The sequence below is a fragment of the Priapulus caudatus genome, unplaced genomic scaffold (assembly GCF_000485595.1).
Source record: "Priapulus caudatus unplaced genomic scaffold, Priapulus_caudatus-5.0.1 Scaffold1644, whole genome shotgun sequence".
Taxonomy (NCBI): domain Eukaryota; kingdom Metazoa; phylum Priapulida; class Priapulimorpha; order Priapulimorphida; family Priapulidae; genus Priapulus; species Priapulus caudatus.
This window is the reverse complement of record NW_014578705.1, coordinates 43,276-60,755: the sequence shown is the minus strand read 5'-3', so window position 1 is coordinate 60,755 and position 17,480 is coordinate 43,276. Positions and strand designations below refer to the sequence as shown.

Genomic DNA, 17,480 nt, shown 5'->3' with positions numbered 1-17,480 from the left:
CCCTCACTCTTTATCTCATACCCTCACTCTTATCTCATACCCTCACTCATTATCTCATACCCTCATTCTTTATCTCATACCTAGTATATAAACTAAGGCTATGAGATGAGTGAGGGTATGAGATAATGAGTATCTCATACCCTCACTCTTATCTCATACCCTCACTCATTATCTCATACCCTCACTCTTATCTCATACCCTCACTCTTTATCTCATACCCTCACTCATTATCTCATACCCTCACTCTTTANGGAGCGAGCGCCCCGCGGCCTGCGCGATATTGAATGCTTAATTAGGGGCGGTGCTGCATCCGCGCCGGTGCATCACTACCTAAATACAGAGTTGCTATTATCTACGTATGGTTATCGCTGCCTAGCTGGCCCTACTTACTAACGCAAAATATAATAAAGTTATTGACATCTCAGCTGCCATTGCAGTTTGACTTCAATTTTGTGAAATATATGTTTATAAACAACTAAAAGCTATGACTGAAACTGTACCTGACAATAAACAGGGTTACCGGTCAAACTGGCTTATTATTACTGATCAATCAATTAAAAACTTTTATCAACTGCACTGCACTGCATAATAACATATGTTCAAAATTTGTCACTAAAAATCTGTAAACTATTCGATTACTGAAATAGCTGAAAAGTCTAAAAACCGAACTCAATTAAAAACACGACTTTGCATTTGAGAAACGATGTACACATTGTAGCTAGACAACTTGACGTTAACAATACATGTGCATTTATACAACAGTTCTAGCATCAATGATTTACACACTTATAACTTCTGTCAGCTTGACGAAAACCTTGTACATAAGTGGGCTGGCACATGCTAACTAGTACTCAGGAGTGGCAGTGTTATGTAGCTTCTTAATGAATGGTAGTTGGTGCTCCACTCCTGTCCTCTGTTGTCCTGGGCATCTTGTCCTGTCCTGGGCATCTTGTCCTGTCTTTGGGTCTCCTCTCCTGTCCTGGTCTCCTCTCCTGTAACAACATCAAAGACAATAATCTAACACTCACCCTCTAGAGGCTTTATAATACACAATTTTAATGTACCATATTTACTCGTGTATTTAGTTGCACCCCATATTTTGCCTTGAAAAGTTAGTACAAAACTTTTATAATCGAAATTAAGTAAACAATGAGCAGTTCAATACTGAACGATATCATAGCAGTCAGCAAACTTGATACACAGTGATTTTACACTTAATTACAAGTCATTGTCCTCTGAGTAAATAAGCAGTTACTACCAAATGATCAATTAATATTATTAATAATAATTATGAAACCAGTCGGCAAGCTCAAAAGACCAGACTTAGAATAACTTCTCTGGGCTTAGTTTTCATACATTGAAAAGTACGATTATTTATTCAAGATGACTGCGCCAATGTATCCCGCCTATGTACCAATATGTCCGTGCGGTTTGGCATTTATAATAGTGGCTGGTTGCGATAACGATGACATTTCTTGCACAAGATTTCATAGCCCCATGTATAAGTCGCACCACTTTTTTTTCATTGAAGTAGTGTATAAAAAATTATGACTTAGACACGAGTAAATACGGTATATAATGATCAATATATATGGAAGTTAATAAATCCACACAAAAATTGGAAAAATGTAGCAAAAAACTGTGATGTACATGAAAGTCAATGCCAAAGCTCTTTCCTAGAATCAAGAAACGAATTACTCACTGTAAGGTAGAGCTAGTAAGGAAAATTAGCATGGAAGATGTTTGAATTACCAAAATGTTAGCATGCTCCAATCCCAGCCTCATAAGCTAGCACCTTGGCACCAATTATTCCTTGTCTCTCTCTGATATGCCTGCATATCAAACACATACAGAGTGAACGGATAACAGGATAACAAATAATCAAGCTTGCACCAGTATTTATACCAAGGATATATTACCCACCAGATATAATTTTTATAATTAAATATTGATTTAAAATAATAAATCAGTCTACAATTATATATACAGAATACATATTTCTACTATTCAATATTCATTTCTAAAATAAATCGGTCTTAAACATTGTCAAGTGGTTCCAATTTATGTTTGTACTGCTGAATATAGAAAATAGTTCAAGGAACAGCTGTGTCCCAATGTCACTGACAAGCTGACATGTGGACAGTTATGTTGCAATCATATACAGTACTCACCTTGCTCCATACCTGTCCACCCAACACACGAGTCTTCATAACCAATGGTGATATGTGAAGTATCAGACAATGAGTTTTGACCGACCCAAAGCAGACTGGGAAAGGTGAAAACACTGACGTTGAGTGGCAAAGTTAGGTACCCTTCAGTCACACCAGATCCTTGACACATCCGATGGGATGAAAGCAAGATAAGAGCCGATGCCATCTTCATAAATCCGACGTGGAAGCAAGATGTGCAGTCGTCGCACGCCACGGTTTATTGTAGTTTCCCCCCAAACCTTTCGTCCCTTCAGGTCTGAACCAATCCGGCTACCGTAGCGGCCACTGGGTGCGAAACCCAACCGGCACAGCCTCAGCCATCACTAGGGTGTACTCAGAAAGGGCCTTTACAAGTTATAGAGAAACCATGGCAGCAACAACTGCGGCTCCTGTATGAAGATTTTCTAATCCTGTGCCTCGGCATTCGTAGTTTGTAACGTGGGAAGAATCTTCAGCTTCTGTTTGAACAGAATGACCCAAGTCACTGGTAGAATGTCTCTTAGTGGTTCAATGCAGCTAAGAGACTGGTAGATTAAATGCCTTGCTGAAGTCCAGTATGGTTAAGTCAGTCTGCCTTCACTCATCAGTTGACTCTGCTAGTCCATGTGATGCTGTGAGCAGCTGAGTCTCTGAACTATATTGTGGTTCAAACCCATGCTGCTCATCCATTAGTGTGTTGAATGTTTCTATGTGCTTCATGATTTTCCTCATGAACACATGTCCTTGCATCGTCTTCCTATACACCGTGTTCTTGTATCCATATTGTGGAATCAGATATCAATTTGACACGTTCAGAGAGCTACGCTGAGATGCTGCTGAATAATGGCGCTGCATGCAACATGAAGTGCTGTTGGTGCTGCTTGACCGGACATCCAGAAGATGGCTACTTCGTCGTCGTCTCCTTCTTCTAGTTATTCTTCTTCTTTCTCCTCTTCTTCTTTGCCTACTGTTTATTCTCCTCCTGCTTCGTCTTCGAGATGATTTCAAACCCTGCATAAGTTGATATCAATGTTACATCCCATGTTGTGATAATTAGTCACGTCTCCTGATACAAGCTAATAGTAATACAGTCAATCTCGCTTAATTCGTATCAGACGGAACCACAGCATTTTCTACGAATTACGTAATAAACGAATTAGACTTAATTCGTATTTTCTACGAATTCTATTTAATCCATAGAAACCACAAAATAAATAGATAATTCGTGTAAACAACGATTTATGAAACAATGCGTCCAAGCAAACAATGCGAATGAAGCAATCAGTGCACATAGCAACAACTCATGTAAACTCAGTTGTGCGATCTACAGGCGATCGTCGGTTCAACCTAAAAGCGCATATCTGCGACAGCCAGCTCTTTTGACGACGTACAGATGGGAAATTACTGTTGTTTGTATTACATGGGACCTGTCTGAGGGCGTCGACTTGTACATAATGACGACTTATAAATGTCGACTTAGGCGGGGCTATTCCAATGGATTTACTAATAGAGCGAATCGGGACTTTGACTTCCATGACGACTTATGCGAATTTACAAGTTAGACGATGACGACTTATGCGAGTTTTACTGTATTCTCAAAGATCAAATGTTGCTTGCATAATTAAACAAACATCCCCGACGAATTACGCTTGTCATTTTTAATTGAATAACGTTAATTGGACCAGAGAATTTTGTACGAATTATGAATATGAATTACAGAATACGAATTATACAATGGAAATTAAAGGGAATAAAGAAGAGAAATATTGGGATCACGTTTTTGTACGAATTAGGTCATTCTACGAATAAAATGATGGCGAATTAAGCGAGGTCGACTGTACTAATACTAGTTACACTAACTTGTTTCATGACTGATGGATTGAGAGGGGTCGAATAAAAACACACTGTCACTGTCTGGATCTGTAGCACCGTAAGTGCCAACTCTAACACTAACAAACTTTACATTGAACAGAGCGAGGTTCCTGCTCCATAATGTACATACACGTATACTGCTACTAAGACAATATTACAGTAGGTCAATACACTTGCTAATGATCACTGACCGAAAGCGAAATATGGTGCCATGATTGACGATAGACCATTGGCATTGCCTGAGCAGGTGTAATGCATTGCCTAGTGCTAACTTAACCATAAGGCTACAGAGAAAGCTTACCTCATAAATATGGAATGTTTTCAGTCCCTCTACTTTCCATACCGAGTGTCACAGAGCTGAAAATAGGGAGAAAACATGCTTTAAAGGGTGCGAAATAACAAATAGAAAACAAACACGACGCCATTTTCAAAAGTGATAAAAGCGCCATTGTATCGTATAGTATCGTATGTTGTCCCACTCGTGTTTCACAAAACATCACTGCGCAGTTCTGGTAAAGGTGCGAGGATATTCTGGGAATGTAAACTTTTATCTCGTCTTTTTAATTGATTTGTACTGTCGCGTTCAGGATACCACGAACTATATATCTTTTAATGAACAGAACACATTTATTTAACAAGCCACTCAATAACACAACCAATTCACACAGAACCAGATAATGAATAACAAGTCGGTTTCAGTTTTGATTCTCAGAACCTTCCCGGGTGGCTCTAACGCTATATTACTCATATGGTACCGAATAGTATCGTGACATGTACTTCCAGCATTTATTTCTGCTAATCTTATTCTTTGATTCCTATATTTTAGTAATTTCCTCACGTGGTCGGAAGCACTTATTGGGATCGTCACATTTCCAGTCTTTAATGGACTCCCCTTTATTAATATCCCCATATTCAAAGCAATGATATAAATGTAACAATTATGTCTTCTTTATCTCCCCCACTACGCAAGTCAGACCCGTCATTAGTGTACTTATTTTTAAAGTAAGCCTTTAATTCTATCATGCACGTCTTGCATTTAAAAACAAAACAAGAATCTTCATAGGACATTGCCATCTCTAGGTTCATATATGAATGGAAGAATTAAACCACATCAACGACGCTGTCTGCAATCTAACGCAACCTGTAACTAGGAGAGTGATAGGACTACGCCATAGATATCATCAAGAGTCGATAGTAGAACATTTTCTATTATAGACTCTTGATATCATATGTGATATCTATATAACAATATATTGATATCTATATGGACTACGCTATGGCAGAGCCATAGCTATGGCTATCATATGCTGCTGTTTCTTACCTGTGTTCAACACCGCGAACGCTCGCAGCAAACGCTCGCAGCACAAACGCAGCGCCACTTGAACAACACACAAGCGCTCGCTTTATCCAAGATGGCGGCTTCCTCAGCAAATTTTAATCGCGAGATTGTAATGTCTTCGAACAAGTACTGTTAAACGAATTAGCAGACTAAATTGATATGAATTGAATTTAGAGGTAAATAAATAAATGAAAAATAAAATAAAGTTGAAATAGATTGAAATTGAAGTCAGAAGTGTTAGATTTGCATTCGCCAGATTTCCCGTCGCCATCTTGAAAACAACTCGCATGCTGCGCGAACAGTCTCGGGAGCCTGATCGCGTGTGCTCGCGAGTGCTCGACCGCGCAGTGTTGTTCAGAGGGCGCGCGCACGTGAGTGCACGCGAGCGTTCGCGCTGTTGAACACGCCTCTTGCATTATGATGTCAAGGAAAAGCGTGCGTGTAGGCGTGGCCAAGCTATGACTCATTAGCGCATCATTTCTCTATAATGTAGACTACACTTCAATCTAATCAAAAACATAATTGAAATTCAACTAAAGATTGATAGATTTGTTCAGTTGTCCAACAATAAATTCTTTACATTGCTGACACGACTAAATCGTAAGTAACTAAATCATGTTTGTACTATGTATGTATGAACGGGAACTTTTAAATGCCCCGGGGAATTTAAAAAAAATTAGGCTATATTTGGTGCATTCTGGTAAATTTTGAGGGTCAATTCTGAAGATACCCAGCCTGTGACCGGTTTCTGGAAACCGGTGCAAACCGGCCTAAATTCGCGCCTGATACTAACCACAAGTGTCCCCACTAGGTTGTGAAATACAAGCAGAGTGGGCAATCGGAAAACCCATTCGACTCTTCCCGTCATGCCTAGAAAAGAGTTATCCTAGAAAAGCAAAGAGTCATGCCTCTAAGAGTCATCTCTCAAAAAGTCATCTCTAGAAAAGAGTCATGCCTAGAAAAGCGTTATTCTGTTGAATGGTCCGAGGGTTCCCGATTGGCAGAGTGGGACACATACGATACGGTTCGATACGATACAATGGGTTGACCTAGGTTGACCCCTGGTCGACTCGTGACGTCGATGGAGTTTATACAAGAGTAGTGGCAGATCGCAGTGTGAACGTGTTGTTATTCATTGTCGATGTTATATAATTTTATCCGTGCATGCCTCAAAATTAAACGAGTTTTCTTCATTGGCTGAGATCACCGCTGACCGTATGGTACTTCGAATATGTAGTAATAGCTGCCAGTCATTTATATTATAATAAACGATAATCAATGACAATGCAATGGCATAGCCTCTTGACTCACAGTCACAGTGTTACAGTGATCAGTAAAATCGTCTGAATCCAAAAACCACATTCCTGAATCAGTGGTGCAATCATCCACAGTATGTCAGTAGCATTATCACTTGTCCTGTATTTGTACTTTATACGGTGAAATGGCCTACGTTTTTTTAAACGAATGAATAGAATCTGCGTTGGTATACTACTGACTACTGTACAGTGTACTGTGCAGTTAGACCAATAAATTGTGACCTAAAAAAATTTATATTCTGATGTTATTTTAGGGCACAATACTGGCAATAGCCTTCCATAGACAAAACCTGTGAATTTTGTCGTGCAACCTTTTCACTATTTACGGCCGTGTTGCATAGAAAATCAAAGAAATACCTATAAAGCCGTCGCTTTATTAACATCTTACCTACATTACAAAACACTTTTCATGCAGTATTCTCCTCTTTAATCACGTTTATTTTATTAAAACATCACGACATAAAAATCACGCAAACTGCGCTACAAACAAAACTGGGAATCTTGCATTGAACCGCACTGGACAGCGATGATTTCATATTGGCCGGTGAGAAATATCGTTGTGCGTTTCAATGCAAGATTGCCAGTTTTGTTTGTAGCGAAGTTTGCGTGATTTTTATGTCGTGATGTTTTAATAAAATAAACGTGATTAAAGAGGAGAATACTGCATGACAAGTGTTTTGTAATGTAGGTAAGATGTTAATAAAGCGACGGCTTTAGGTATTTCTTTGATTTTCTATGTAACACGGCCGTAAATAGTGAAAAGGTTGTCGTGCATTTTGCACAACAAAATTCACAGGTTTTGTCTATGGAAGGCTATTGGGCCATAAAATAACATCAGAATATAAAAAATTTTAGGGCACAATTTATTGGTCTACCGTGCAGTGTGCCTGTGTCCAATGGCATATCATTTCATATCAACTACATCATTATCATATCTTATTCATACTATTATTTATACATAATTCAGCCGTTAGGGTAGGCTAAAAGCCTGTCAGCTCATTTTGTTTGCTCCCCTGCCCATACCATTCATCGTGGCATCGTTTGTACTCGGCCGTGGTGCTGTGACGTCAGGCCAATAGCAGCGTTTCTGCTCTTCCACCTTGTTGCAGTGTAATGGGAGCTGTGAACAGTTCATTGGCAGAACCGATCACAGTATCCAGCATCCAGGAGATCCTGTTTCACCATGCAGGCACGCTGAAGCGGTTAGCGACGCTCACATACGAAGACTTCCTCGGGAGTGTAGAAGAACTGAACAAAATGTACGCGAGATTGTAATGACCATAATTCTGAGGCAGTACATCATCCAGATTAAGTTCAGTTCACAGCTAGGGTGATACTCCATTAGGAGTGTTCCCAACTTTAATGTCATTAATGGTCATAATAACATATATATATATATAAATATGGTCATGGTCATATATTAGTTTGTGGTTTAATGTCATTTAAGTTAGGGTTAGGGTTAGGATTATCAATCATTAATCATTAATGATATCAAAGTTGGGAACACTCCTAATGGAGCGTTAGCCAGTTCACACCAGTGTTAATAATGCTTACTATAGACTGAGATCGGTCAGTTATAAATTTTCCTAGATTGAGCATTATAAAGGCATCAGTGAAAATCCTTTCATTGTAAGATCAGGTGGTTTGTGTATCCAGAATCAAGAATTTGGCTACATGGCATAATCATTGTGCCTATTCATTATATATGGCTTTTTTTCAGAACGCTGCATCTGTATGAACCAAATGGCAAAAAGCTTTGCTTTGCCGTTAAGAACGGAACAGACGATTCAGTTTTATGGAAAGGCACCGTACGAATTCGCTGCGTTAAGGTACGTGTGCTCACGGTTGGATAACCTGAGTTGTTTGAGCAGACAGACACCTTTGTGGAAATAGTGGAGATCCTGCTGTCCTAGACAACCAAAACTCATGCAGCACAACCAACATTTCCAGGTCGTTGTCCTGTGGACAACCAGTATTTTCATGTTGCACCGCTGACGGCCACAATTACTGAATATTTTTCTTAATTAAAATTGCATTTAATGTTTAATTTCATTTTCACTATCCTCTGCAATCCTAAGAAATACCTGTGCAAAAGGCAGTTGCATAGAACCCTTCCTACAAAGTTAATGGTATTAACATTCAGGACAACCAAATTTTGTTGAGACCAACCACTTTCTTCCATCAGGTTGTGATCTGGACAACCTGGTTTAATACTTCGGTGTAGTGCCGTCCCTATAGAACGGATGATCCTCCAGAAAACAGACCACTATTAAATCCTCCATAGGATCCTATACTTAAGAATTGAATTTCATGAGCTGAAAAATAGTATTTCGACCGTTTTCGGCCGAGTGGCATATATTAAAGCTAGGTAGCCATGTACTTCAGCTGTGCACCATGAGAGTTGTGTCATATGTTGTCCAGCGTTTAAAAAAATTATCGCGAATTTAGTAACCGGCACCACATTTGTGCCTGAAGAACAGTCGCGCAGTCCAATGGAAGCCATACATTGAAAGGATTCGTTTTAAATTACCAGTAACCATCAACCCATCTCCATGTGCATGTCATTGCCACACACGATAGCCATCCTAAATACTGCAACCACAAAACATTGCGTCAGTGTTAGTGCACGAGCTGCGGGCCCTCCGATTGGTCGGCCGACACGTCACACCCTCTAACCTAACAGGGTAATGAACCGGTAGTGATTTAATAGTGGTCACGTGTCTCCTGCTGGATCCCTAACCTGATGTTGCCATGGTTACTACAGATGAATGGCAGCACTGTAGAGTCTAGTCGTCTGTTGAACCTGCGACAGTTTGTCAACTTCTACAACGTCATCAAGCAGCACGCCGCTACACTGGCGCCCCCTATCTCTGCCGCGTCGAGCGTGGACTTTGATGACCTGGGAGCGTGCGCCGGCGGCTCCGGAATCTGTGACGGACTCGAGGCTTCCGTGCTTCTCCAGAAGTGAGTCGTAACCGCGGCAACCAGCGATCGCGCGACGTCAACTTGGTATTTGCGGCACACGTTGCAAAGCTCGTTAGGGGGGTTAGTTTGCAAGCACCAGGTGGCGCTAGTAACGGTACGATGTTTGTCGGCAGGCTTGCGTGCGGCGGCGCGGCGGACGACGTAGGCGAGGAGTGCTGCATATGTATGGACCGCAAGCCGGACGTCCTGCTGCCCTGCACACATCACTACTGCCAGCTGTGCATAGAGCAGTGGTGAGTCACGCGCGCACGCGTCTGCTTGCGATACGCCAGAGACCACGTAGCCTGACGAGGCTGTGACAGAGACCACGTAGCCTGACGAGGCTGTGAGAATAATGTCAATACGTGCATCTCCATCGTGTGCGTATGGTCTTTCAGTGTATGATTGTTAAGCTAAGAGTTAATGAAGGGAAAGTTTTCCTATGTCGTCACAGAACATACGGAATGATGGTCGAAGGCGTTGTGTATAATATAGATGGCTTTATTATAACGATATATATATATATATTACGACGTACACAGGCTCAACAGTACGTGAGTGCCTTGTGATACCTGCCGACTGGTCTACGTGGCACGGTGACAGTGGTCCACGTGGGCTATCAAGGTGTCCCATCAGCTTGCTCGGTGATGCAGCCCTGGATTTCCATTAACCCATGTTGCCTGTGGCGTCCTCCTATATTTCAGTTGGATGCTATCAGTGCCTGCATACTCGTACAAGACCGACTCGGGTTTATAATACGGAAGCCCGTCCCCCAGCACGTGCCGCACATGCAGAGCATACAGGTTCCTCAGGAAAGAGCCTGGGCGTATGCATTACTTTCGTGCATGCCTTCTCGCCCTCAAACAGACGGGCAACCGCCTAAACCACACAGTTGATAGCCACTCCCTCAACCATCAAGCGATGCGGATTCTGGAGTTTTAACAAATCAAATCTAAAGGAAAAACTCCGGGAGTCGGCCCAAACTCTGGAACTACAAAGGAGAACAAACTCCTACTATGTTCTGCTAGGGGTAAAAATTCTGAACATTTAGGGATCATTAACAGAAGACACCGACTAACCACCCCACGAACCAGCTACCTTGGTTTCCTCAGTCGCTTCCCAAGTTGGTGCTACAAGAATGCTGTAGTGCATAGTGTGTTAGCTGGACCTTCGTGGCCGTTGGAAACTTTGACCTCAACCTTGCCCTCCAATCTTTGCACCCTGCTTTTGGTGGTGGTGGGGGCGGGGCATGTATTTGCTATTGAGTCAACTGCTTTTCTGCATGTGCTTTCGTACATACCTGAAGTCCACAGGCGTGTAATTTAGCAGGTCTATGTCGTATAGCTTCTTCCTTTCTGAAGCTTCCACTGAAGCTTTGGTTTATATTCATAGGAACGTGACAAGTAAGACCTGCCCCATATGTAGGCATCGGGTGAACAGTGCCAAGGACTCGTGGGTCATCACTGAGGTTCCGGATTCACACAAAATGCAAGACGAGTTGCGAGACTACATGATGACCATCACGGACAGCGGCACGACTTAACGCAGCGTGTGGATCACAGTGATTGTAGATACTAGCTGCCATGTCACATAGCAGCCACGTTAAACAATGAACAATTAAACAATGAATATAGCCACACGGCTAGGTCGAGTGTAGTATTGTGTAGTGACCCGAGAAGAAGAAGAAGCCATTACTGCACTGTTCACTTGTTAAAGTCGAGTGAACATAGCCATTACTGTACAGTTCATGGTAGAGAACGGTTGCTGGAGTAGAGAGAACATGCCTAATGCTTTACAGTTCAGAGAGAACAGCCTTACCAGAATGTGTGTACGTAATACCGGCCATAGCGTTGAACCCTTTCGAGTAGTTAATTATTCCGAGTAAAATTTAATACAGATGAGTATCAGCTATTGAGCATGGATGTATCCAATCAAACATATATATGGATATATGGATTCTTTCATTCTAGCACTACAAACAGCATTAAATAATCAGGTGGTTCACTGTCTTCTGATTTGTAAATTTCATTCAAAAACGTACAGTTGTCGTTATTTAGGCTATTTAAATATAAATGTTAATAGCTAATATTAAATGCTATTGTACAAGCGGAGAATATAAACTGTATAAAAGGTTAGTGTAGGTGTTTTACTTAGGTGAATCGGTTTATGTACCAAATGTCAAATACTAGTTGACTCAGTGAGGAGTTTGTTGATTATTATGTGAATTGATGCAAAATTAAGAGTGAGTTTCTGTACATAATGTAAACATGTTTTCAACCTGCTATGTAATTGTTTAAAAAGTGGTGTAAATATATTTTTTAAATGTGAAACATCGTGTAACTGTAATGGTCATAGAAGTGCTACATGGAATATCTCTCGGATAGGTTAGCTGGGAGGGCGTTGTTATCTGCAGGGCTTGTTCAAACATTGTTTTTCTTCAAGGAATATATTATTTCTTGTTTGTGCTTGTTCTCAACGTGTCTTTAGCTGGCTGAGATATATGCGTAATAGTTTAATGGACTGTTAATGGTGGACCATGTGGGCATTGATAGCTCATGTATTTAATTCATGCTGTAAATGACAGTCATTTCACTGGAACTAGTGGTGTGTTCATTGTTATATTTACAGATTATGTGAACCCGTGTAGCTTGAACTAGCTTCTTTAATGGAACGTTAAATGTTAATGAACAAATTTCCAATGTCGGCTTAAAGCAGTATCAAGTCCTAACGCCTCCAAATTACGCACTCGAACCCCCCAGGGCCGTAGGCTGAGCAAATTCCTGGGGGGGGTGCAAAATTTCTTGACAACTGTGTAATGATGAGCGACGTCCATAGTGTGGTAGGGGTGGGTCTGAGACAAGGCATTTATGGATAAGTGACCCAAGAAATCACTTTAGGGTTATTTACGATTATTAGCTAAGCTTATTTTTTAATTTTGTCCCAAAATCTACGGCCCTGCGCTCTCCCACCTCCTAGATTGTTGGGATACATGGTGTATATGCAACGGATGTATGCTAAATGATCCCTCAGGCTCAATACATGTAAATATGAATAAATTCGTTCCTTACAAATCCATCCAAAGCTGCGACTATTTAAACAATATTGCATATTCAGAACCCAGCGATGCAAATGAAAACGCTGCCATGTATCAACATGCAAGTATAAAGGCCAGAAATCCAGTGCTACTACACACCTAAATCCTGAATTTTTCACTGCTGGTCTACTTGTGTATGTACAGGCGTGGTGCTAGGAAATGCCAGGCAAACACATTTATTAACGTCATATATACACGCTGTGCACATTTGCATCCTGTATCCACATTCAATTACTCGTGTATTGTTTGGTGTAAATGTTTGAATTGGTGCTGAATGATGTTACATCGAATTACTTTAGATCCTACTTAGAATTTGCTGTAGCTGTTCAAGCATATATCAATCTGGAATGTGTCATGCATACACCATTACCTGTAACTATAGCTGAAGGGGTCGTTGTCGTATCAGGTACTACATATATGTACCCGAGGTGCATATATGTATACACAAAGTGTACCAGACTTGTACTACAGAAGTGTACCCTAACCCTAAACATACCTCATATAAAAATATAAACATAATACTAAACAGTAAACAACCTAAAACTACCTCGGGTACATATACGTAGTACCTGATACGACAACGACCCTTCGTGCGTAACTATAATCTTAAAAGTACCATTTTCGTAAAGCCGGAGCTGCCGTCCATTCAAACACCAGGCACAGTATGAACTTGGAGCAGCCTAAACAAACTACAACATCAAACAAGAGCCGCAGAGCGTCTGGGCTCATCTGAGGTCTGTTGCTACGATTATAAACGTAAAATTTCAGTCGTGCGTAGTACCACATTTGTTAGGCGCAGATATGCAGACACGCAGTTGCGTACACATCATTGTTAGGACACGCCCACTATCGCAGATGGAGGGTGGGGGGAGGGGGTGGGGGAGGGGGCTCTAATAGCAAAAGCAGTTCACTCCTTTGTTAACAGTCAACAAATCCATGTTTAACCCTCCTCTTGAGGGTCAAAAGGTTATCCGACACTTACTCTTCGGATGTCAGCAGAAGGGACATTTCATGGTCCTTTCAATAAAGCCATAAAAATGCTAGGTCACCGCTGAAACAAAAAAGTTTTTCAATCGCTCCGTCAGACCATGTCCTCAGAAAATGTCTAAAATCTGCCCTGTGCCCATTGACCTTTGACCTGTGACCTCCAATTTCTGCACAGTGATGGCTTTTCCTACCATGATGCTATACACCGACTATCACGAGCCTAGGTCGAGCCGTTTAGATTTGTGCCGCAATTCTGCATTTCCTCCCTATACCTTAAGTTAAGGAGTGAATGTTCCCCCTTCTTTTACACCTCTTGACCTTTGACCTTTGACCCCCAGCTTCGACATCCCAACTCGTTTTGACGATCCCCCCCAACGACCCGAATATTGTGACCGTACGTCGAGCGGTTAAGATTTGTGCCCAACTGTTGACGGACGACCGGACGGACGCACGGACGATCATGCGATTCTACAAGCTGCATCTGACTATGTCAGATGAGCTAAAAAAACAGCTACCAAAAGTATATATATTTTTATATATATATATAAAGTTGATATACCTTTATTCAAATCTGTTATAAAAAATCACCACAGATAAATGTCCACACCACGTAAATTAAGTAGCACCTATTCTTAGCTTGTGAATTAAAACGTACCAAACACAAACCACCATGAAAGACGATTTTCACTGCAACCTAAGGAACAGACGGCAGCGCAAGCCATCAGCCATACCTTGTGCGCAAGGTTTGGAATGGTTGAGAGCTTGTTGCTTGTAGCTTGTTACTTGTGCACGCGTTGGTGCTCCCTCAGGCGCAGGGCGTTGATGCGAATAAAGCCGGCAGCATCGATGGGGTCGTAGTCACCCTGCACATCCATGCTACATCACAACAGACAGAGACATAAATTACTAACCTGGGCAAAGTTTATCACCCAGGGAGGTGACGGTGGCGGCGGCGGTGGTGGTGGTGCTGCTGCTGCTGGTGGTGGTGGTGGTGGTGGTGCAGCAGTGGTAGGGATGATGGTGGTGGTGCAGCGGTGGTAGGGGTGGTGCTGGTGGTGGCAGTGGTGGTAGGGATGATGGTGGTGGTGCAGCGGTGGTAGGGATGATGGTGGTGGTGCAGCGGTGGTAGGGGTGGTGCTGGTGGTGGCAGTGGTAGTGGGGTTGGTGTTAGTAGTAGCATCAGGAGCAGCAGTAGCAGTACTGATTGTCATAAAACATGATCTAAGATCAGCATGACAGTTTCTCACATGAAATCACTGGTTCTTGGCATGAATAGCACGTGCACTTAACAAAGTAACAGGAGTTGATGAAGCCAACTCCTTCCTCCACATCTGCCCAGCACACGTGAAACTTACTTCAACTGCCCATTCTGTAAGCAGTTTTCACTCGCCGAATATACTAACACTTCATACGCCATGAATTATGACGAAAAATAGGTAAATTAGTTTCGAAGACGCTTTAACTCGCAGCACAAGATGACTTTGTAACTACGGCAACGCTCATGCAGACGTTATACCGCGGCATGTTGCCGCAAGATGGCTGCCGCAAGATGGCTACATCAACTCACCTGACCAGCTCCTGGTTGTAGAGCGAGATAGGCGAGTTGCGCGCCTCAATGTACACGCCTCCCCGGTACAGGGCCAGCGTTACCGTGCCAACAACGCAGCCCTGGCTTGTTGCTATGCAGCTGCGGACATACTCGCACTCAGGGCTGTACCACATTCCTGCAGCGATGTAACACAACGATGAGGTTACATGTCAACCCCACGGACTCACCGTACTTCAAGGGGAGGAGTGGGATAGAGTGACGAGATGGAAGTAGGAAGGTAGAAATTGGAAGGTAGATATAGGAAGGTAGAAATACGAAGGTAGAAATACGAAGGTAGAACTAGGAAGGTTGACAATATTTTTTGCACTACATGTAGCAGCAGATGACGACACATTGCTCATCACAGATGGAGTGTGGGAAGGTGATGGCGACTTAGATCACGCTCGAAAACCTTTCAGTGGCATGAAACCTGCCCCCTTCCTAAGAGTAAGGCACCAACTAGCCTCAAAGTCTATAGCCCTCACTACGAGCAGTATTTTATCTTTAACCACCCTTTCCCTCTGCTAACTCTTCACTCTCTAAAATAGACACATTGTAGACTTGTACCAAAATTTGTTGAAATTTTGTAATTTTGTAAATTTGTTGGAATTGTTTGTAAAATAGTACCATTATAGACTTGTTCAGCAAACTGCAGAGACAACAACTTCTTGATCTTCCTAACTTCTCTGTCCATTGTGAATACCTCCAAGTCCATGTGGGCATCATACAATATTTTGCCACCAGGGGTCTCATATATACCTGAAAGGGACCAACAGCTTGAGTGAAACTGACACTCATAGTTAATTTTTCCAAGCTCTGATGCAACCACAAGTTGCCCTCTGTATCACTTTGCATGTATTAATACGGTACAATGGACTAAAATTAAAATGAGAAGATATCAGATTGACGAATACCTCTGGATTTCATCCCGATGTATCGGTTTTCTACGATGTCAAGTCTTCCAACACCATGCTTCCCCCTGTTATGAAAATATATCAGGAAATAAAGATATGACAGATAATGCTGCTAGATTTTCTCATGGGTGTAAATGAAAGCAATCCAAAATTGGTATGCAGAAACTTTCTGGTCTCTCGTCCCACCACACGGCACCCTCTCACCCTGCTACACCCTCTCGCCCCGCGGCGCCCTTTCGCCCCGCCACACGACGCCCTCTCGCCACGTGGCGCCCTCTCACTCCGCCCTCACCCAAGCTCGTTCAAGTAGGAGAATATCTCCAGCGGGGTCTTCTTCTCCACACCGTCGCCAAGATTTGTGACCTTGACCGGCACGCCGTCCTTGAACTCGATCTTGACCCGGTCGGCGGTGTCGGGTGCCGTGCGGGGATCACGCGTCATCTGGTACAGGTCGTCGGGGGCAACCGTGTCCGGGTTCTCCAGTATACCGGACTCATAGCTGCGGGAGTAGGAAGGCACAACGTCGCGCTTACGCGGTCGTCAAAACACGTCGCGCGAAACGCAAAACTGTGCACCTACAGTATATATGTGCAGGGTTCTCCAAGCTTTTTCATTATAGCATAAGGGTGCTGCCTTTACGGTCCTAGTTGTAAATCGCCAAAGGCGGTTTGCATGCTAGGGGGGTCCGGGGGCTATGATATTTAGCATAGCGGCTATGATATTTAGAGTGGCGGGTGCATTTTAGGATGGCGGGGCTCGACGATAGCCTGGCGGGCCACTAGGCTATAAGTGCTCTTGGAGAACCCTGATGTGCATTATGTTGACATGTGACGTGTATGGTTCCATTGTGCAGCTTCCACACGTGTATTACGTTGACATGTGACGTGTATGGTTCCATTGTGCACCTACCTGATGTGCATTACGTTGACATGTGACGTGTATGGTTCCATTGTGCATCTACCACACGTGTATTATGTTGACATGTGACGTGTATGGTTCCATTGTGCAGCTACCATACGTGTATTATGTTGACATGTGACGTGTATGGTTCCATTGTGCAGCTACCACACGTGTATTACATTGCCATGTGATGTGTATGGTTCCATTGTGCAGCTACCATACGTGTATTATGTTGACATGTGACGTGTATGGTTCCATTGTGCAGCTACCACACGTGTATTATGTTGACATGTGACGTGTATGGTTCCATTGTGCAG

General features: G+C 42.5%; 2 protein-coding genes and 1 long non-coding RNA gene across 6 annotated transcripts in view; 1 reads left to right on the top strand and 2 right to left on the bottom strand.

Annotated features, from left to right (window-relative positions):
- Positions 1-658: 658 nt before the first annotated feature.
- On the bottom strand, positions 659-5,420 carry LOC106817237. Of its 2 annotated transcripts, XR_001395010.1 has the most exons (5): positions 5,383-5,420; positions 4,363-4,418; positions 2,172-3,200; positions 1,753-1,832; positions 659-992 (listed from the first exon to the last, which is right to left on the bottom strand). It is a non-coding gene; the product is annotated as an uncharacterized LOC106817237 (long non-coding RNA). The 2 variants fall into 2 exon arrangements; XR_001395009.1 differs by lacking the exon at positions 5,383-5,420 and having other exon boundaries at positions 4,363-4,625.
- A 755-nt stretch (positions 5,421-6,175) lies between these two features.
- Positions 6,176-12,278, top strand: LOC106817240 (RING finger protein 141-like). Of its 3 annotated transcripts, none has more exons than XM_014821903.1 (6): positions 6,176-6,636; positions 7,826-7,975; positions 8,437-8,545; positions 9,481-9,680; positions 9,815-9,934; positions 11,073-12,278. In XM_014821903.1, exons 1-6 carry the CDS (start codon positions 6,632-6,634, stop codon positions 11,221-11,223), a joined length of 735 nt encoding a protein of 244 aa, XP_014677389.1. In that variant the 5' UTR covers positions 6,176-6,631; the 3' UTR covers positions 11,224-12,278. The 3 variants fall into 3 exon arrangements, with proteins under 3 accessions (XP_014677389.1, XP_014677391.1, XP_014677390.1); XM_014821905.1 differs by having other exon boundaries at positions 6,177-6,615; XM_014821904.1 differs by having other exon boundaries at positions 6,179-6,620.
- Positions 12,279-14,286: 2,008 nt separating this feature from the next.
- Positions 14,287-17,480, bottom strand: part of LOC106817236 (argininosuccinate synthase-like) — an 8,584-nt gene continuing 5,390 nt past the window's right edge. Inside the window, 6 exon segments of the mRNA XM_014821900.1 lie at positions 14,287-14,637; positions 15,329-15,485; positions 15,977-16,108; positions 16,264-16,328; positions 16,556-16,762; positions 17,173-17,214. Of these exon segments, the coding sequence (XP_014677386.1) occupies positions 14,541-14,637; positions 15,329-15,485; positions 15,977-16,108; positions 16,264-16,328; positions 16,556-16,762; positions 17,173-17,214 (700 nt within the window). The 3' untranslated portion in view covers positions 14,287-14,540.